Source organism: Pundamilia nyererei, unplaced genomic scaffold (genome assembly GCF_000239375.1).
Source record: "Pundamilia nyererei isolate P.nyererei 1_Seehausen unplaced genomic scaffold, PunNye1.0 scaffold00137, whole genome shotgun sequence".
NCBI lineage: Eukaryota > Metazoa > Chordata > Actinopteri > Cichliformes > Cichlidae > Pundamilia > Pundamilia nyererei.
The window spans coordinates 69,330-91,415 of NW_005187538.1; the positions used below are offsets into that span (position 1 = coordinate 69,330).

At 39.8% G+C, this 22,086-nt stretch overlaps 1 protein-coding gene across 3 annotated transcripts in view; it reads right to left on the reverse strand.

The window, feature by feature from the left end:
- The window catches only part of tspan4a (tetraspanin 4a), a 158,203-nt gene that overhangs the window by 28,251 nt on the left and 107,866 nt on the right, over nt 1-22,086 (reverse strand). For all 3 annotated transcript variants that reach the window (XM_005743931.2, XM_005743930.1, XM_013913570.1), the window contains one exon: nt 13,133-13,207. In XM_005743931.2, coding sequence (XP_005743988.1) covers nt 13,133-13,207 — 75 coding nt within the window. The remainder of the gene's footprint in view (nt 1-13,132; nt 13,208-22,086) is intronic.

A 22,086-nucleotide genomic window follows, 5' to 3' on the forward strand; every position in this document is an offset into this window, starting at 1 on the left:
TTTTTTCGCTGCAAAAAGAAGTTTTCTTCCCACGCACGATGGACGCTAATGTTTTTGTCACTTTTTATGGAATCAAACTTAAAGTAAGGTCAGTACTTCCACGCTTTAAACGCTGCACGCTCATACTCTCTCCAGTACTTGATATATGATCCACTGTTGATCTGCACACAGCTGTTGTCACAAACGTCGCACTCGCTTACGTCACTGTCATGAGACATTCTCGCAAAAAAAATCACAGTTTTAGTAACGCAGTAACGCAGCGTTCCTACGGGAAAGTAACGGTAATCTAATTACCGTTTTTGCAATAGCAATCCCTTACTTTACTCATTACTCGAAAAAAGTAATCGGATTACAGTTACTGCCCATCTCTGCCCAGGACATCTATCAAAAATGAGCCAAAGTCAGGTTTTCCAGAGCATTTCTTTTGACTCCAGAAGAACTTGCTTCCCCTAGAATATGAGCTTAAATCAAAGCGTTACACTGCATTTCGAAAAGGGTTTATAGGGAGATGCTGTCCTTCTGAAGAATCGGCTTACGTTTTTTCTGTGCCTCGGGACAGATTGCTCAATATTTTAGGCAACCTTCTTCTCAAGCGCGAAAGCCAGCAACCAGGACACGCAGGTCTCACATTTAAAGCTGCTGACGGAGTTTTTCTTGTGTCCAGGGAAGCAGTGATGACATATGTTAATTATTAAAGCGGGTGGCAAGCCCCTTTAAGTGACTAATCTCTGTCCTTAGCTGAGGCAAATCAAATACAGCCCCAGCTCTTTTCCATCCACTGCTTCTAATCAGTTCCTGATTAACACTTGGCAAACTTGGCAAACGAGTAGACAATCAATGCCACTCTCAGAAAGCAGCGAAGCAGTGGAATCAAGGCTTTGAAGGATGATACTTTAACAGCTTCAATCATGGCATTAGGCGTTAATACAAGATGCTGCACAATGAAATTCAACTGATATATAGGCATTCCTCTGGTGCCTGGTTTCAGCGTTGATGTTCTAAAAAACCATGTGAAACTATTCTGATGTGCAGCTGAATATCTCTTAAAGCCTTTTGCCTGCAGCTATTGACAGCAAACAGAAGCATTTTTCTGAAGCTGTCATCCAGTGCCTTCAATCTGTCCTTAACAGTTTTACATCACAGAACTATTCTGATCCTTTTTCCTGAGGTCTTATCACCTTTTAGCTGCTGCATTTCCTTCACTATAGTTCAGAAAGCCTGCTGTGTCTAAACAGAGAGTGCACACAGTGTTCGCACTGACGTCACGCCTTTGCCATTGTGACTCATCACAATCAAACAGATAGTGATGAAAAAATAATAACTTCTCTGGAGCACTGACTCTGAGCCTCACAGGTGGATACTGGAGTCGAGGTTGGATTATTGAAATGCTGCATGCACAGCACCAGCAGCATCAACAAGGAAAAGCTTTCAGGTCAGCATTGTGGCAGCAAAAGAGAGCAGCACAAATGCCTTTTATATGTGCCTCGGTGAGAGGTGCACGTGTAGGCTGACTGCTGTGGCTATTATAAGTTGGTCTTGTTTGCTGAGGCTTTGACTCTTTTGTTTATTTAAAAAAAGTCATTAATTATTTAAATGACAAAAGTTGCAAAGAACACAGCTAATTTAGCCACGTCTGTATAATACTAAGCTTTGGCATCCCAGTTACTCTGGTACGTTGGATTGTTTATTCTAAGATTCAGCCGTAGGATAGCTCATTTTATGTGTTCCAGACAGGAACAGCCAGTGACAGACTGCAGCAAGAATTTCAAATTTAAAAAAAAAAATGCTGAGGCAATGATTGATACAAACCCCTGGTAGAAATTGTGCTGAGAATTTTAAAATCTGAACACACCATCCATCCATCCATCCATCTATCTAATACTTTTTGCTTCAAACTGCCTTATATCTGTGATCACACTAATTTAAAAAGGTCCTGGAAACAAATCACAGAGCTGCTGCAGATTTGCTGGCTTCACCTCCATGATACCAACCTGATGCGACTTGAATCCATCCCATTGAGAACTGGTGACAGTGGAGGCCATCTGAGTACAGTGAACTCATTGTGATGTTCAAGAAACCAGTTTAAAATGATTTGAGCTTTGTGACGCGCTGTGTTATTGTGCTGGAAGCAGCCATCGGAAAATGGGTACCCTGTGGTCAGTAAGGACATGATACTCAGGTAGGCTGTGGCATTTAAACGATGCTCAGTTGGTACTAAAGTGTTAAAGAAAATATCACCATCACAAACCTAATCCGTCAATACAGGCAGGTTGAATTTTATGATTTCACGTTGTTTACAACAATTTCTGAACTTACCATTCGAACGTTACAGCAGAAATCGAGACTCATCCAATTGCTGAATGTTTTTCTAATCTTCTGTTGTCAAGGTTTGTTGAGCCTGTGTGAATTGTGGCCTCAGTTTCCTGTTCTGATCTGACAGGAGTGACCGGGTGGGTGCTGCGGCCCAGCGGATCAGCAGTAAACCAGTAATTTGTGACATACTCACACCAGTCTTTCTAGCACCAACAAGCATGCCGCATCCAAAGTCACTTTAATCACATTATACCTCATTCTGATGCTCGTGTTGAAATCCAGCAGGCTGTCTTCATCATGTCGACATGATTACCCATATAAACATTGCTGCTGTCATGTGATTGGCTGAATAGATATTGACGTTAACAATCTTTATTCATTAAAAAAAGGTGACATCTTTTAGGGACAGATTCCTCCATACTCTAGGGCAAGGGTTGGCAACCTTTAACACCCAAAAAGCCATTTGGACCCAGTTTCCATGGAAAAGAAAACACTGGGAGCCACACATACTTTTTTGCATGTAAAATGAAGACAACACTGTACATATATGTATGTTATCTTACTTTTCTCCATACTTGGCCTACCTGGGGTTGAAAGGTATTTTAAATGACACATTTTTTTATTTCATTCAAACTGAGTCTTTGGAACAAAACTCCTTTACATTGTGTGCTTTTTATTCGTACTGTTGGATTTCCATTTCCATTATAATCATGTCTTGAAAAAGAGTTGTTTAGTGTGACTTTTGGAATTGATTGGGGGAGGTAAGCTGCACAAATTTGCCCAAACTAATTTGCATCTTAAAAATATTTTTAATCTGACAACCAGCCAGATTGGGCAATTTTCATGTTTTTTCAGCACAGCCCAAATGAGTTTTTCTAAACAAGCCTAGTAATGTCACACTTTGTGCCACTGTGATTTTTCCAACAAAATAAACTCTCACACTATCAGAGCGCACACCCAGCTCTATATGTTGTCCTAAAGAGCCAGTGAAGCCTTTGTAATATCACAGATGTTCACCTGAGGCTAACAGTGCTCAGAGGGATTGTAAACCTTTGCAAGAAGCCTTTTTGGATTTTATGATAAAACCCCTCAACTGACACTGTTTTATCAGACACGAGGTGAAATACTCTCTACAGATAAGTAACCACACTTAGTTTCTATTTTTCAATCCATAACACCAGAACCACTGATGTAGGCGTGGCATGTACCTAAGACATTAGGCTAGCTCTTACTGTGCTGCATCTTAAGAAAATAAATATATAATCTGAGGCAATAAAATATACCTAGGAGTCCAACTTCAAGTAGGCTTGAACTTGTTGAATTAACAGGAAGGAAAAATGTAGTTCAACTGAGAGGTGAAACTGAAATTAGAATCCCTCTGACGTGCAGGCATGACTTGAAGCATAAAAATGATGCACCGATAGAGCAGGAAAAAAACTAGGTTTAAAGACGTAAAAACACATACGCAATCAGTCACGTTGACTTTCAGATTCTTTTGCCCCGTCTTTTACCTCAGAGTAGAAACACGCTGTCCTGTTATGTAAACTCTGATGAAACCAGGTTTCTTCAGTGTAAAAAGAATTCTTGAGGAGACTGAGATGTAAGTTGTAGAATAATTTACTGCGTTAACTCGGTACCAAGCAGAACTGGGGCAATCACACGGTTTTCCACCTCATATTCTGAGACTATCCTTCCACTGGGACCATTTGAACATAGTTCAGACAAATATTCTGTTCATCCTCTCATTCAGATAGGATACTTCCTAATCTTTTTCCTATGGCTCAGCTTTCTGACTTTCATCTGCCTGCAAACACAAGTAAACACACTCTAGGCAGGTGCCAGAGAAAGGGTTCAAGGTCACCAATACAGACAGGCACCCTAAAGAGGTATTGCTATAGTGCAGAGCCCCTAGACTTAACCCTAAACCTTTTGTTAAAATCCCCATCCTGCCATACTTTACTTGTGGATGTTGATAATGTTGGTAGTGGTTTATGAATGTAATACATGGAGACCCTATTTACAAATGAAAAAACACTTCATCTTTTTTGCTTGTTTTTAGGAATAAAACTCCTCATTATGTTAATTTTGTCCTTATTAGAATCCTCAATTATAAAGCACCGTGATATAAATGCAACATTCTTCATCATATCGGGTTTCAATTACAAGTTGACGAGATTTAAGTATATTTTTGCCTTTTGCCTGATTGCAATTCAAATTACCTATAATAACCATGTTTGGAATTCCTCAACATCATCTGCAGTAATCAAACTGCATATTCCCCCGCTGCACTTATTCCAGCACTCCACAAACAAATGTCTTGTCGGTTTGCCGATCATCTCAATTTGTCTCTCATATAAACATCGCCCTGACGTGGGTGTATTTTAGTAACTTGATTAGCCAGGGGTGTTTACTTAATTGCATTACTGCAGTCGGCATGAAATGAAAATTTCTCACGCTTGAAATGTATTCTGACAGCGGTGTGGCATTTTGATATCTTGACAAGCTAAAATGTTTTGATGGCTGATGCCAGAACAGTAATGATGTGGAAAAAGTGGAGCTATCACACGTTAAACAGGGTTTCAGTGGGTTTCATGTACCGTAGATTCCTTTACTGCATGAACGGTTGCTCTTTAGCTGTATATGAAGTACGGTAGATTGTTTACAAGCGGATACATTTTCTCTCTCCCTCCCCGTATCAAGTTATTTCCCAATTTTTCACGTTAAGGCGAACAAAACTGGAACATGGCCAAGAAGACGAGACACTGATGTGAGAGCGCCTGACAGCAGAAACAGGTGCTGGATCTCATGAGAAATGATGCGTGTCAGCAGAATTTACCACGATCCATTCTCTCGCTGGAAAAACTACATATTAATTTCAAACCCAACCAACAAGATGAAAGGTGTTTCACTTCATTGTTCACAGAGGCATGAAAGTTCACTTAGGATTATTTAATAATGCTTTGCTTTAACCCATCTATTTAGCACATGAATGATTTACAACACAATATATTGCAGCTATGGGTACATTGGAAATGTGTTCAGCAAATTTGTATGGACCATCTGTTCTCTGTAGTCTTTAGAGGCTTGTAAAACAACCCTTAACCGTAGGCCTCCCTCTTAATGACACATTGTGATGCTGATTGCACCTATGCATTCATTCATTAAAAGAAGTAGTTTAAGTCGCTTATTTTTTTTTTTGAGTTGCTATAAACCTCTCCAATAACATTCGATTAACTTGAGTAAGCACAAAAACACCCCCTCTTTATTTTTTAATAAGAGAAAGGTAGGACTGGGTAGCACTATAATTCCTTTTCTTTGGATATGTATGAATAACATGGCATTGCTACTGTTTGATTACACTGATGATTCTCTCCTGTATCTGTGCTAACATGAAGCTCAACCCAGCAACCCACTACACTCATGGTGTCACAGCTTTGCATTCTTAACAAAAAACAAAAACAAAGGAGTTTCCATGACAAACTCTCTCTGGCATGTACAGCAATAAGAAAAAAACATTTTGTACTTTTAAGTGGAGCCTGACTTGTTCCTCAAAAATAGTTAAATCAACTGAAAAAGGCCAAAAGACTAAACCATCCTATGAACTGAAACATAAAAACATAAACCAAAAGTACAACTTACATTTTGAAACTTAACACATTGCAGACTGACAGTAACAGCCTAGTTAGTCCATCACAGGCATGATTGAAATTAGGGCAGTTGCCAATGTCTACGTTTACTACTTTGCTTGGCTACTGTGACAAACTGCACCCCATTCGCACACTGTCAGGGAATCTTTCTGGCAGCTTAATGGTTAATAAATAAATGATTGGTTTCCAGATTTTGTATTTTGTATTTTTTTTTGATGTGTGCACTATTCCTCTGCAGGTCTCAACTACAGCCAGGTTTCCTAAATTGACACTCGTTCATGAAAGCTTTGAGAATATCTGACTTCCTCTGTCATCTGTTGTCTGATTAACTTCAGGATTTAAGTTTGGCATGACTTCATTTGGTAGTTAGTCCTGGGATCGATGGGAATAACACTGGTTTTTAAGCTATTTGATTGTAATCCAGTAAATATAGGAAAATTCTACCATCATTACCAAACCATGGAAAATGTTTAAGAGAAACTATCTCATTACTGTTTTTATATGCCAGTTTATTTTACTGTCAAAATGAAATGAAATGTAAGCTAAGTGGTTATGTACATTTATAAATGTAAATATGTACAATAGACATCAAAGTTTGACTGGAAATCAGTCAGTCAAGATCCACTGATTGAATCTATTCCAGTGATTTTAGTTATATCTCATAGTACCTCATTTTTTTATAAGGTCTGATTGGATCTGTTCATTTGCATAAGGAAAAGGCATGAATTAATATTTATAAAGGATATTTAATATTACATGTTTTGTACATCAAGACTTCTTTTTTTCTACATCAGTGGCTCATGATTTAGCTGCTTGTTTCCAAACCATTAACTAATTGTTTGCACTAATTGTTTGTCTGAGATTAACAGTCACAAAAACATGTGGCCAGTATTTCATATTAAGCTTTTCGATGTTACAGTACAACAAGAAACAGGGACACTATTATATTTTAATGTTATATTTTAATGGCCAATACCCTTTTGGTGTAGTGGGTAAGCCTGGCCATAGCTCTTTGTGACTTCCTTTTTACGATTGCATTAGCTCACCTTGACGGGTCCCAAAGTGCACAAGCGAATATGTAATTACTGCTACCCATGACAGACACCTACTGAGGAAATATCTCATCTTGCTCTTACCTCATAAGTACCAACGTGTAGAGCTGAGGACACAAATGATCCTGACAGGATGAGCTACACTCTAGAATGATGCTCATGTTATGATGAAGCCACAGCAGAACAAAGCCCAAATCGCTTGCTTTTTATGCCGCTTATCGGCTTTTTTGATTTTACGAGAAGGCTGAACAAAACTCCTAAGAAGAGGCTTCATGCAGTCACCAAACATTACAGTAAATGACAATGAATGAAAGCTTTGTGAGTCTGACAGCAGAAATAAGTTTCTCAAATCCACTGGTGTTGCAGTTTTGTAATCCGGCATAATTACACAAGAAATTTGCTTGAATTCAATTTATTTTCCACAAATAACAGAAAAACAACTAAATGGAGAATTATGAATGAGGAAAGCAGTTCATATTAATGAAGTCTATAAAAAAACAATCTGTTTATACCGTAAACAACTTAAAAAGCAAATTTTTAGTAGTGCAACTTTTTCATTGCTGAATTATGCAATCATCTAAATGCAGATCAGATTTGCATCATTTATATTTTTAGTGACAACATAAAGACTTTAGTTATTTAAGTTCAGAGGATTTTAATAGAACATAACTGAATAAACAATAGTAGCACTTGTAGAGCTGTGTATTATATCATATGATTAGCAGTTCACCAAACTGCCTGTTTATTCCTCACCTTACTGAGAGCTGTGAAGTTTGTTGTTGTCATTGTTGTTTTTTGTCTGAACTTTCATTGTTAATCCCTCTAAGAGTATGGCTTCACAAGACAAGTTGCCTTTAATGGTCTTAAGAGATATACTCTTGACTTAAAGTTCTCACTATTATGTTAATTTTCCTTTCTCTCAACCCCTCAATTTAAATCTAAACTCCTAATGTCACTATTGTCGCATTTTCTTAGCAGAAGCAGACGGAGCACGCCGAGGTGAAATCATTCCAGCTCAAAAGTGAATATGATAAGTGTTCCTAAAAAAAGAACATCACAGGCTGATGACACAGAGCAGTTTAAGAGTATCTGAGAGCAGAGTTCTTCTTTTCATTTTAACTCATATATGTCAAAATGAAACATTTTTGCTACAGGGCCTTTGTTGCAGACTGTGTTTGAACTCAAAAATCCCAGCAGATGCAGAAGTCTGCTGGGTATCAGTGTTGGTGTCAAGCAGATATTGGATTTGAATCTTAAATCAAAGAGCATTCTTACTTCATAGATATGTCTATTTGATTGATTTCATTTCAGCCGCTCACACAGTAAAGGAGTCTGTGTGTGTCTCTGCACTCACAACCAAATATTGATATCTGGTGGTTTCATTCTGCAGTGGACGGCTGTAAAACCAATACAACTGTACAATCTACTGCAGTGTACAGGAAGCTAATGTAATAAGCTTTCTAAATCAGTGTACACAAACAGCTTTTTCATTATTGATTGGTTAGGACGAGAGGTCCTATCAATATAGTTGTGCAACAGCTTTATATGGACCCCGGGGGTAACTTATCAAGAACCCGGAGGAGGAACGGCCAATAATTTGAATCACTTGTATTGACCTTTTCAGTGTTACCACTTTCCAGTGGTTGGTTTCCAAGTATTTACTCTATTACTTGCACTTTGGTTGAGACCTTTTAACACCCGTTTCGCATGTCTGGAGATTAAAGTCTACAAACTGTTGCTTACCATCACCTCACATTATTCTCGATGCCTCCAACTTGAAGGTTCTTCCTGATCAGCAGCTTGCAGGTATGGTTTAAATTATGTGTGCTGAACTCACCGCTGGGACGTATTGGAAATTGTGTTTGATAAGGGCCCCTTGTTTTGTAGATTTTTTGATACTAGGCTTGTGAATGACAAATGGAGAAAGATTGTTTTTTGGGGGTCTTGAAGCTGCTGCTATAAATGATAAAAGGTTTGAAATGAAATTCTTTCAACTTGCCAAACGGATCCTGGAATTTCCACTTCCCCTTCAGCTCTCCATGCATGAATGTTATTGGTTGAACTGGCTTTCTCCTGATATTTCCTTCTTTAGGATACTTTGGAGAAGCAATACACTGTCCACACACCAGACGTCATTTAAATATGTGATTAACACTAAGCGCTTATTTTCTTGGCATAGTATTGTGTTAACAAGCACTGGATTAACTGACTACACTTAAGAGGTGTGAGAGGCTCATTAGCCTTTATACTTAATTTAATGCAGAGACCTTTGTTGTTATGAGATTAGATTTTCTCTGCGGCTCAACTAATAATACAGCTACTGTGACGTATGATATTATTGGTAGCAGTATGCATCACATTGTACTTCTAATAGTGCTGCCAGTCTCCTGATCCCTAAACAAAATAGTGCAAGTGATCTGCTGTTTCTGTTGCTTTGTTGGTGCTTGTCCGATGGGGTAATTTTCCCGCGAGGTGATAAAAATGCCAAGAGGACAAGGCAGTAAACCCACATGGAGATAGTATAAAGCACCATACATCAATTTTCAGTACCACCACCCCACCCCGAGTCAGACTTATTTTTATTCCCTTTGACATTCTGAGCCACGCTGGGTCCACTGAAGTTAACCTCACAGGACCTTTTCATCATCCTTAGTAGCCAACAAAGTGAAACAAACGATGACCATTTCAGGTGCATGCAAGATGTGTGGGCTGTTGCAAGTAGCTTGCAGCTACATCACAGAGCTTTTTATCAGTGCTAAAGCAGGTGTAATAAAGCAGACCACTAAGCATGACCATCCCTGTAGACGGGGATGGAGTTCATCAAAATGCACCTACTGCTGCACTCGGTTTAAGTTATGGTAACTGGAGGGCTTTGCATACGGGAGGAATGACATTGTCTTGTACTCCCAGCAGCTTCCAGGATGTTATTATAGTGATGGAGGAGGTGTTTGTACGTCTGTACTCAATAACATTTCTGTTTGACATCATAACACAGTAAATTCTCCCCAAATAATAAACACCCCACAGTGTTTCTTTTGGGTGGAAAAAAATCTATATTATAACAAGACATTTCAGACTTTTACACTATGTTCTCCTACAACTAAAAAAACCTACTACTTGTTTAGGTACAGCTAACTAAAACGAGTAATCACCCTCTTGCACTGTGACAACGGCTCGGCAGCCCTTAATTGGATAAGTGGATGGATGGATGTCAAATATCTTGAAACTGCTTAAAGCTGTCATGTTCCCCGTGGATTCCCCATCCTTTGTTGTTGTTTCTAGTGTTATCTTATTCCCATTTCCTTGCTCGCTTGTCTCTGTCGTCATGATTAATGTTTGTCTTCACATTTCAGTGTCTTCATGTTTCTGTTACTTATTTTTCTTCTGGTCACATCATGTTTTTTTTGATAAATTTTGGTTTTACTTCCCATTTTTGTTCCTTTCCCTCCACTGTGACTTTCATCTGCAGCCGTCTGTAACTCCTTTGCACCTGTACATATCTAATTACCATCTGCTTGTGCTCTGTGTGTTGTCCTTGTACTTTATTTTTTTCCTTTTCTTATTGGACTTTGATTCTTCATTTGATGGCCAATAGCAGCTCATTTTATCAGCTGTGCCTAATCTGGATTCTGTATGTGGTCTTTCTAGACGCAGCACGTAACAAGAGTGTTTTTTATGATTTAATGTTCAGTCAACAATGAGACTAAAGCTTGTTATAAGTAAAATCAGTAAGTATGCTACCCTGTAGGAAAGTGCATTATGCTCTGAGCACCAAACATGCATCTATCATTTGCTTTATGCAGGTTTTTTACCAACAGCAGCAGTGAAGCAAATTGTGCATTAACTAACAGGTTTGTTTCCAAGTTAGAAGACATTTTTCAATCTGGAAACTGGAGCTGAACTTCCACCTGGAGCCATTTCAGGTTTGTTTTGACCATCTATGCTTAATTAAAAGTTAAAGTAATGGTTTGTGTCAAAACAGGCCCTTTTATAAAATGTCTAAAAGCTCGATTTTCTAGATTACCACAGAGCTGAGTTCCATCCAGTATTAAAGTGACATCCCACGGATGAAAGAATAACTAGATCATAAAAACAGCTTACACAAAAATGACTTATGCGGTCGTTTCCTGAGGGGGACTTTGTAATATTCAAATTTTTTTGTAATCATTTTTCCATTAGGGTACAGTTTCTACTATATAAAGATACAATAATACTTTTAGGTGTCCTGCGTCCGGCTGTTTAAAAAGCGAGAGAGTTCACCCTGTTAATGGCCACCCATTCTTTACTGTGAATGATTTCCCACAGTGCCCAAGCTCTGCAGAATCCCTAACATTTTTTTAAAACTTTGTTCTGTCGTTAATCGCCTCCTGGGTAGACAAAACTGAATTATTTAGAGGTTGAATAATGGGGTACACTCAACATTAAGGAACACAGATACTAAGGTGAGGCGTGACACAAGACAACATTCATTAAAGGCTAAACAGAGTACCGCTGATTGGATGAAAGCCCAGAGGAACCTGCAAGTCCACAAGTATTCAGAGAATTAGAGTACCAGAGACAAACTGTGATGGAAATATGACACATTAAGCAATTCTATGATCGTGCCAGAATTATAGCAGCGAAGACATAAAAGCCAGAACAAAGTAGACGCAGGTCCAAGGTCTACGGCTGAAAACATCATCCGAATAAAAACACAAGGAAATATCAAAGTAGGTTGTTGTTTACCAAAATCTACAAAGAAATTACTACCAGGGTTGTCCTTGGCCTAAGTCTTTGGTGGTAGCGGTCTCTGTCCCAGCAGATGAATAATGTAATGGAAGCAGTTGTGAAATTTCCAGTAATTAATTACAAGGCTCTACAGTTTGCGTCCACTTCACTTGCCTGCTTCTCTTGCTGATTAAATGATTAATGATTTCAATCGATGAAATCAAAGGCATAAAAGAAAAATACGAGCATAATTTTCTCATGAAAATGGTCCAACTTCAGCTTGCTTGAGGCGTTTTCTTAATTTTACATTACAATGAAAAAATGCTTTTATTTCTTTTGTTTAGGAACTGCTTATAAGACGAACAGTCTCTGTGGCTTTCAATTATTGCTACGAGTAATGATAATTTATTGATTAAAAAAAAGCTGAATGAAATCAAGATTTTTATCTCCAGTAATGAAATAAAAATACTTTGTTGCATGTTACACAAAATATTTAAAGGGGGAACCATTAAATTATACAAAAGCAAATAGTTTTTATTGTTCACTGCAGTTTAATTTGCCCACTCATTTTTGTTCAATTTCTAATTGTAATTTTAGTTGTGATGACCAACATAAAGGAACTGCGATAAAAAGCGCTATATTTTAAAATATTTATCCATTGATTGCATTGACCCAGACTTACTCTGCAGTGTAATTCGCTGAGTAATCTCACTAATCTCATCAAGTCTGATTAAAACCCACTGTCAACATGACGTCTGTTATTCTCAGTTTGATGGATGTTTGTGGACAGAACGCAGAGAGTGTCGGTGCTTTCATCTGTGTCTTTACCGTTAAACAAGGCATAAATCAAGCTCTTTTACTGATTGTTAAAATTTCATACCTATTTCAAAAGCCAGCCCTCAAGCCCATAATTAAAACTAATATGTGAGGAATTTAACATATCCGTTCAATGCATTAATAAAACCTCAGCTGAAAATGTGAAGGGATTACAAATTCATATTAGCAGAGGGATGGCTCATCACCTTATTTACTCTTGTCTGACTTGTTTATTTACAACGAAATTCCTCCAAAATAGATGAGCAGAGATGAAATATGATTTATTAACAAGGAAAGGAAACTGTGACACAGACATCTCTCCAAAGGCGCGTGTGCACCAGCCCGAGCCCCATTGAGCCATTGTTTATGCAAAATGTCAGCTGACATACGCAGCACTGCTTGTATGAACTTCAAAACAACCTTGCTACTGAGCTGCATCATTTTAGATGCCAGCCCCACTTTGAAACATCGACAATCTCTCTGACATATGAAGGGCATGCAATGTATTGGAGAGTTTCTTCTACAGTCATTAATATCTTGCACAGGTGAGGAAAACCCATAAAATATAACACGATGAGAGTAATAGTGGCAACTTACCTCATCCTGGTAGATGAAGAAAAGCATGATAGACAGAATTTCCAGGAAGAAGATGAGCAGGAGCAGGATAAAGAACTGTGGAGACACAAAGTGGAGAGTGAAGACAAATGAGTCATTGAACTCATCATTTATCAGTACAGTACAGAAGGACAACAAAGGAGGATAATAGGAGTCTTTATGTGGAGACTAAATGAATTGGACAATAAAAAGAAGAGAAAACCAGCGTGTTTGAGAGAAAAGTAAGGAAAGCAAGAAATGAGCAGAGACTGTCAAGGAAAGAAGAGTCAGCCAAATAGGAGCGATTGAAGCCTTTATGTTTCTAACTGACAGGTCAAGAGTACAGAGAGAGGCAGAACGAGAAGGAGATGGGCTATCAGTAGCACAGCTTGGGAGAGGTGATATACAGTTTTCTTCTACTTTTAAATTTGTTAGAGGAGCCCCATTTTATTCCTCACCAGTCCCTGCCATCCTCTCCTCTCTATAGAGGCCAGGCGTAGCTGCTTGATGGGCGATACATCTTCTTCCTGCGGGTCCATTTGAGTGCTTAAAACAGTTACGAGCTCATCCATCACCTACTCTGCTAGGACATGGCTCTGTCTCTCACACATGGAAGTGAGTGTCTGAAACGCTGAGGAGTGAAACATTTTGAGAGGCAACTGTACAATGATCCTGAAGGTCATAAAACTATCTCAATGAAACGGCACCACGATTATCGGCTGATCTCTGGGGACAAATACATGTACACACGTCAGCGTTATGCAGCAATTGAAGATTGAGACTGGTCGAGCTATTCTAGCTGGCAGGCTGGCTTAAAGGTTGCAGGCAGTCAGCTTCCCTGCCCACCCTTTTAAAAAGCTGACATACACTATATCGCGAAAAGTATCCACTCACCCATTCAAATCACTGAATTCAGGTGTTGCGATCACAGCTGTGGCCATAGATGTATAAAAATCGAGCACCTAGGCATGCAGACTGCTTCTGCATTTATGAAAGAATGGGTTGCTCTCGGGAGCTCAGTGAATTCTAGCGCGGCACCGTGAGTGATGAATCATGCTACTCTGTCTGACAATCCGAAAGATGAGTCTGGGTTTGGCAGTTGCCAGAAGAACCGTACTTGTCTGAGTGCATCGTGCCAAGAGGAGTTTGGTGGAAGGGGGGATTATGGTGTTGGGCTGTTTTTCAGGAGTTGAGCTCGGCTCCTTAGTTCCAGTGAAAAGAGCTCTTAAAGCTTCAGCATATTAAGACATTTTAGACAATTTCATGCTCAAAACTTTGTGGGAACAGTTTTGGGATGGCCTCTGAGAGAGCATCAGTGCACAAAGCAAGGTCTATAAAGACACGGATGAGTGAGTCTGGTGTAGAAGAACTTCACTGGCCTGCACAGAGTCCTGACCTCAATCCTTTGGGATGAATTAGAGCAGAGATTGAGCGCCAGGCCTTCTCAGTATCTGACCTAACAAATGCGCATCTGTAAGAAAATTCCCATAGACTCCTGAACCTTGTGGAAAGCCTTCCCAGACAAGTTGAAGCTATTATAGCTGCAAAGAGTGGGCTGGCATCATCTTAAACCCTATGGATTGAGAATGGGATGCACGTCAAGCTCATATGCGTGCGATGACAGACGAGTTAATACTTTTGGAAACAGAGTGTATCACAACCACCTCTAAAGGAACTCGTTTTAAGGAGAGGCTGAGCGTGCGACTGCTGTGGTGACCTCAACTGCAACAATTTTAGAGCCTTATTTATGGGACAATTTAAACTTAATGGATTTTTTCCCTCATTCTTAAATCAAATTCACATTTTCTTGGAACTTTGTTTACATAAAGTCACTTTCTTGTTACTTTGCGACCTGAAATCTAAGCCTCATATTTGTCTGCGTATATTTGTTGACACCCTTAAACGAGCTGAATGAGCTGTCAGCTTTCGTGTTGGTGATGCTCTCAGATGTGCCGTCAACTATATCTTGTTTTGATATTGAAGAAAGTGTAAAAATAATTTTCATGCAGGGTTTGGAGTTAAAGAGATTCTTTTATGGGTATCTGTTTGCTTTATTTGATTCATGTAAGAGAGCTGACTGAGCCATGAGGGACAGAAATGAGCTTTTAAGTAAATTGTGACAAGCAGCAAGCAGAATTTGTACTTTTCCTTTTCTTAAATAGGACACTTGAGAGGTTCGGGAAACAAGTTAAGAGCCGGCATTTGGACTGTTAGTGCTGCTTCGTACCAACCCTTAGGTAAGCATTTTAACAATATCATTATGCACTGAACTGAGCATGGGAGCATACTAACCTTAGCATGTAGCTCAAAGCACTGCAGCGCAGCATTACTTTACACTCCTGTCTGGGTTTTTTCAACTCAGAAACACTGAAAGAGCATCACAGGGGGTTAAAACACAGTACAAGTAAAGTTTTCATGGCTCCTCTGTCCTCTGTGTATTCACAACCAGGTGTTTTCTTGACAGTGGATGTGAGTGTTGCTAGTTCACAGGACTGGCATCAAGTGGGCCCCTAAGGTCTTTTGGCAGCACCTGCATGAATGAATCACTAAGCGTGGAAGGGATGAAAGTCTCAGTGGCAACCCTGGAAGGTGATAGACCGGCTAGGTATCAAACTGATGGCAGCATACAACCCACGGTGCGTTTGACTCACTTGTGCTCTTCTTCAACTGGCGCTCTCAAATAACCATCTGAAATCAATTTCTATTGTTCTGTCAGCCTTCATTGTCTGAGCGATAAAGACCTGCCTTATGTGAAATTCCAGTAAACACTAATGTTTTTTAGTAGCTAAAGAAGTAAAATAACATTCTCTGATGTGGATTCAAGGAATTCAATATTTTGGGATAATATGATTTTTTTTCTCTCTCATGAACTACAGTTTTGCAATAAAAAATATCAACAGACAGTTTACGTGTATAATTAACATACACTAATAAATAAAGCAAACACACTCCAGCAAAACTATAAAAATAGCAAGGATCAAGTCTGATTTTCTGCTATTTTGACTTTTGCGATAGTTCTTGGTCTGTTTTGATCCTTGAAGGAAAATAGTTTCCCCTATCGAGCGTTAAGTGAGTAGAGACTGAATAACTGTAGGCTAGAAATTCAAATTTACATTCGGTGCAATGGTCAAACTTTCAGCGCAAACTGATTTTGCCGCAGGCATTCTTCCCACTGTTATAACTGCATTTAGCAATTCTTTTCCACAAGAAGCCAGACGGAGTCCAAATATGAACAGAAAACATTTGTTTATCCCAATAGCAACAGAATTCGGTCATTTTTAGACTTGTACAGAGACACATATACACGCTAACTGGTGTTAAGTAGCATCCATCCATCTTCTTTCGCTTATCCGGGGCCAAGTCGCGGGGGCAACAGCCTAAGCAGAGAAGCCCAGACCTCCCTCTCCCCAGCCACCTCCTCCAGCTTGTCCGGGGGAACACCAAGGCGTTCCCAGGCCAGCTGAGAGATATAATCTCTCCTGGATCTGCCCTGGTGGGACATGCCCATAAGGCATCCTTGTAAGGGTAAGTTAAGGTAAGGTTTATTTATGGTTTGGGCATCCTTGTCAGATGCCCAAACCATCCTTGACTGGCTCCTTTTGATCTAGAGGAGCAGCAGCTCTAGTCTGAGCCTCTCCCACATGGCTAAACTTCTCACCCTATCTGTAGGAGAGAGGCCAGCCACCCTTCGGAGGAAGCTCAATTTTGCATCATGTATCCGCAATCTCGTTCTTTCAGTCACTACCCACAGCTCGTGACCATAGGTGAGGGTAAATTGAGAGCTTCCCTTTTACACTCAGCTCCCTCTTCACTATGATGGACCGGTACAGCGTCCACATCACTGCAGCTGCAGCACCAATCCGTCTGTCGATCTCCCGCTCCCTTCTCCCATCACTCGTGAACAAGACCCTGAGTTACTTAAACTCCTCCACTTGGGGCAGGAACTCATCCCCGACCCGGAGTGGGCACTCCACCCTTATCCAGCTGAGGACCATGGCCTCAGATTTGGAGGTGCTGATTCTCATTCCCACCGCTTCACACTCGGCTGCGAACCGTTCCAGTGCAAGCTGGAATGCTAGGTAGCATATGAGGAAAATTCTTCATTCACCAGGTTACTTGGTCTGTAATGTACACACACACAGCAAGGTATCTTATTTGTCAAATAATTGTATTAGTGCTCCTAGTGGCAACACCCCCAAATTATAAACCCACAATGCAATTCAATTGAGGGAGTTGTAAAAAAAAAAAAATTATACCAGTTTTTTTTATTTCTGCTGTATTACTGAATATTAAATGGAGGAGGTGTAGAAACTGACTTGCCAATCCCAAGGGGGCCACTGGAAGAACTGCAGTTTTCTGCACTTCTGCTCCAGCTTGATTATTTATTCCTGGAGGTCACAACTTGTTTACAGCTCCTGCTGCTGCTGCTGGAGCCGCTTTTCAGTTTTTACAAGTTTTTTAACATTTTTCTATTTATTTTTTGAAAGTCCTGCATCACAACCCCGATTTGGGAACACTGCATGTTTTAGTGAAGAAAAACGCAAAAATGCTATTTATATCCTCTCTTCAGTCTTTCAGTGGTTCTCCGTGTTTTGGGGTGTGTCTCGCAGTCTGTGAAATTACAAGCAAGCAAGCGGACATCGTTTAGAAGGAGAAACCGGCACTCGCCAGCGCTCGCAAAACAAACAGACTCATCCCCTGTGGCTCTCTGCATATTTCTCCATCACTCTGCTCTTAATAGGAAGTTTTTAACTTCTCCTTTAGACCACAGGCAAAAACCACACTCAGTGGAATCGTTCCACCGCAGAATACTGCTTTCTGCTTTTCTAATATAATACAAGAAAGCTATTAAATAAGCTTGAGGAATTTCAAGCTGCTGCTTTCAGTGGGTTACTATTATCAAAGGGCTGAAGAAATTAACTGTAAGTGATGAAAATCCATTTGTGAACTGCATAGAAATACTACTAATAATAAAAGCAATAACAGCGTGCCAGTTACGTCGAGTGCAGAAGTATCAAGCAGTTGCTATCTTGATGACATACAATTCATTTAATAGGACAGAGGCAACTTCCCAGTACTTAACTTTCATAGCAAAATGTATTTTTCTGTGTAAAAGTGTTGTTTTAATTCAGACGTAAAATAGGAACTTTTTTTCTTTCCAATTTGCTCTGCAAGGATGTTGTCTAAGAACACTCAAATGTTACATGCAGCAGGCAGTGGAGATACATTTTTAGATCCTCATGCTTTAATTGTGCCGTAGTAGCTTGAGCTCAGACTTGTAATGATGTATGTGCAAATGACGTGTAAGCAACACATCACCACCAAACCTTAAAACTGAAGTGGGGTTGTTTTGTTCTGTCTGTGCACTCGCAGCAATAAATTATTAGAAACAAAGACTTGGATCCCATTACCGAAGCAGACTCAATATGTTTCCCCTGAAATGTCATTATTCAAACTGAAATAGGTTATTCTGTTTACAGCAGTGGCTTCCAGCCGCATAAGTACAGAAAAAAAAAAGATTTATAGAAGATCAAAGTAAAAGAAAGCAAAATGAGGCTTTTATGGAGTGAAAACATTACAGCTTACAAATTTGTCGTCAAACGAGGCTGATTTTTAAATAGTTACTCTGATTCTTTGCTTAAGTAAATAAGTCAGTGCATTAGTAGCACTGTAGCCAGTTGAAGAGGATCTACTGTTAACACACACAGAGACATGAAATCTTATAAGCAGCCCTGTGCATTCGCTGCTTTTGTAAGGGGTCACAAAGTGGGATGTCATATAAAATTTACCCTTAGGAGTTACAACAATGGAGCTTAAACGGAGGAAGAGTAAGACATTTATAATCGATAAGCACAAGTACCTCTATAAGCAAGATAAAAGTCAAATGGCTTTATTCCAGTTGTGGCAGGCTGGTGTCCTGCAGGTTTTGCTTCCATTACAGTTTTTCGTTCCATGCGAGCTAATGAGCCACAGCTGGCTTGTATCTCGCTGATGCCTTCAGGGAGCAGCAAAAAACTGCAGGACACCAACTCTGGATAACAAGAATAGATGTCTTTTTTTTTTTTTTTTTAAGAAAAAAAGTGTTGTATTTAAGTAGAGTATTTCAAAGCACGTGTTGTAATTACTCACTTGAGATCTGGGATTTATCTTTCTCTTCATTTAGCTCTAATATAGCTGAAGAACAGTAGCTTTTATTGGTCTATAAAGACTAAAAGTGAATCGAACACATTATGAAAATTTATGTAATGGACTCCAGAGGGTTCCTTGCATATATGCTCGTGTTATTTACATCATGACTTGTTTGGGCAGCACTGCTGATATGGCTCTGCAGCACTGAGTGGCGCCTTAGGATGAGCTGTTCTCAAAGTCTAGGCACGGCGATCAATGCATGCTGTGATTTCCTTGCAGTATGAAAGCGTCAGTAGCTCTTTGTGTCTTGACAGACCAGCAAGACTGGTGAAGCAGTCACGTCAGCCACACAGTCCATGAGAGCCTCCAAAATCAATATCTGAGCCCTTTAGGCCTTTAGCGTACATGGAGGGAAGCGTTTGAGGTGATAGCCTTGTTGTTTTCATGCGGTGGGTCTAAAATTTTTACAGTTTCTATCCCTCAGACCCATGTGAGGCTGTTCAGTGCAAACAGCCTGCGTCCACTTTCATGCAGTGATCTCACCTTTCTTGATTATCTGTCGGAAGAACCGCCACATTTCTTTAGTGCCCTTTGATTCAAAATATATTGACTTTAGAAACTGACTGGTTTGAAACATGGCTTTAATTACCCATTTCCTTGTTGAAAATGGAAGCGTCCCCAAATGGCTCATATTTTCAAATTAAATGGACAGGGTATTGGATTTGTGTGCAAATCTGTTTTAATGACCAGAGTTCACATGGAACTCCAGCTAAAAACACCTTTCTTATCAATAAGTACATTTGTCTATCTGTAACATGTTTTTGTGACTTAGATGCAACAATTACACAGAAAAATTAATCATAAATTACTGATCATCTTAATTCCTGTTTGTGATTGGTGCAAGGAAATGTGATATTCCTATTTCCACAAAAGACATGTTTATTCCTGGTATCACTTATAAATGTCAGTGTTATAAAACATATTTTATTTGCTCATAAGCTGGAGGGCAATGCTCCATTTTTGCATGCACTATGTCAGTAGAGTCAGAGGAACATGAACAACAATCTGACTTGTAAGTGTTCAAACTTTGTCCAACGCTTCCCTCTGCGTATGCTAAGTACTAATCTTGTACAGCAATCTCACTTGATAAACAAGTTTAATTACCTTGTTTTGCTATATTACTTAGCAGCTCTTCACCAAATCAAAACAGCTTACAGTAGGGCGAATGGATTGTGTTTACTTCTCTAAAGTATTTTTATTTCATGTAACAGCAAGTGGTGGCGCAGACACCACAGACAGTAAGTTAACACAATGGTGGGTCATGCAGGGAGATTTCTTGTTATTTCACAACAACCTCCAATCCAACAGCTCCATTTTTTGAATGGCCGCTTGTGGCTGGTTCAAATAGTGAATGAAGATGTTTATAGCCTGGTAGAAATAGACTTTATAGCTACACTGACCGGCCACTTTACTAGTGATACCTTGCTAGTATCCGGTTGGACCCGCTTTGGCTCTCAGAACCTGTTTAATTCTTTGTGACAAATTCAACAAGGTGCTGAAAACCTTTCTCTGAGATAGTGGGCCATATTGAGTTGATAGCATCACACAGTTACTCCAGATGTTTGGGCTGCATGTCCATGATAGAGATCTATTATTCCACCACAACCCAAAGGTGTTCTGCTGGACTGAGTTCTGGTGACTGTGGAGGCCATCTGAGTACAGTGAACTCATTGACATGTTCAAGAAACCTGTTTGAGATGATTGGAGCTTTGTCACATGGCACATTATCCGGCTGGAAGTGGCCATCAGAAGATGGATACACAATGCACAATTGTTACCAAGGTTCACAAAATGTGCCAAGACGATATCAGTCACACTAGTACACCACCAGCACCAGCCTGAACTGCACCATTCAAATGTTACAGCAGAAATTAAGACTAAACAGACCAGGTGATGTGTTTCCAGTCTTGTACTGTCCAGTTTTGGTGAGTCCATGTGAACTGTACTTTCAGTTTATGTACTTAGCTAACGGGATTGGCACCATCTATTTGAAGGTTCAACATGTTTAGAAGTGCTTTTCTGGGAGTTGTTTTCTACGTCACTGCTGGCTTTCTATCTGCTGAAAGCAGTGTGGCACCACCAACTATGCCCTGTTCAAAGTCACCTAAATCACATTTTTGCCCCGTTCTTGTGCTGAATTTGAACTCCAGCAGATCATCTTGATCACGACTTACTGCCATGTGATTGGCTTGTGATATATTTGCATTAGCAAGCATTTGCACAGAAGTACTTAACGAAGCACAGCTCACAAAAACTGTACAGGAATATAATAAATCCACAGCAGACCCAACCATTTGTTCATGCTTTTCAGCAAACACTTTCTTTATTCACAGTTGTCGTACTTTACACGGTCGACTGCAGCTTTTCAGCTCGCAACCGAACACACACCAACAACAACAATCAGTCAGGACCCAGCACTGGCTTTAATGCTGGTGCGACGTGATCGCTGATGCCACTCAGGTGTGTCCGCCTCGCTGCAGCCACGCCACAGACCATGCCCCGCCACAAGGAGGTTATTTCCTTAGAGAGTGTCTGCCTGAATTGTACTAAAGCTTGAATTCATGCATTATTTCACAAGTGCCTGCTGACAGTCTCCTAGGCCTCATATTAGCTCATTTCGGTCACTGTACCTATTAACTGTGTTTGGTGTAATTATCTAATACATGTAAATAATGATGCTGACACAATATTAAAGAATTCTTGCTCCAGTTTGGATGAATGCAACTCATGTAATCAATAAAATGCGGACGATTGCATTGTGGGATTGC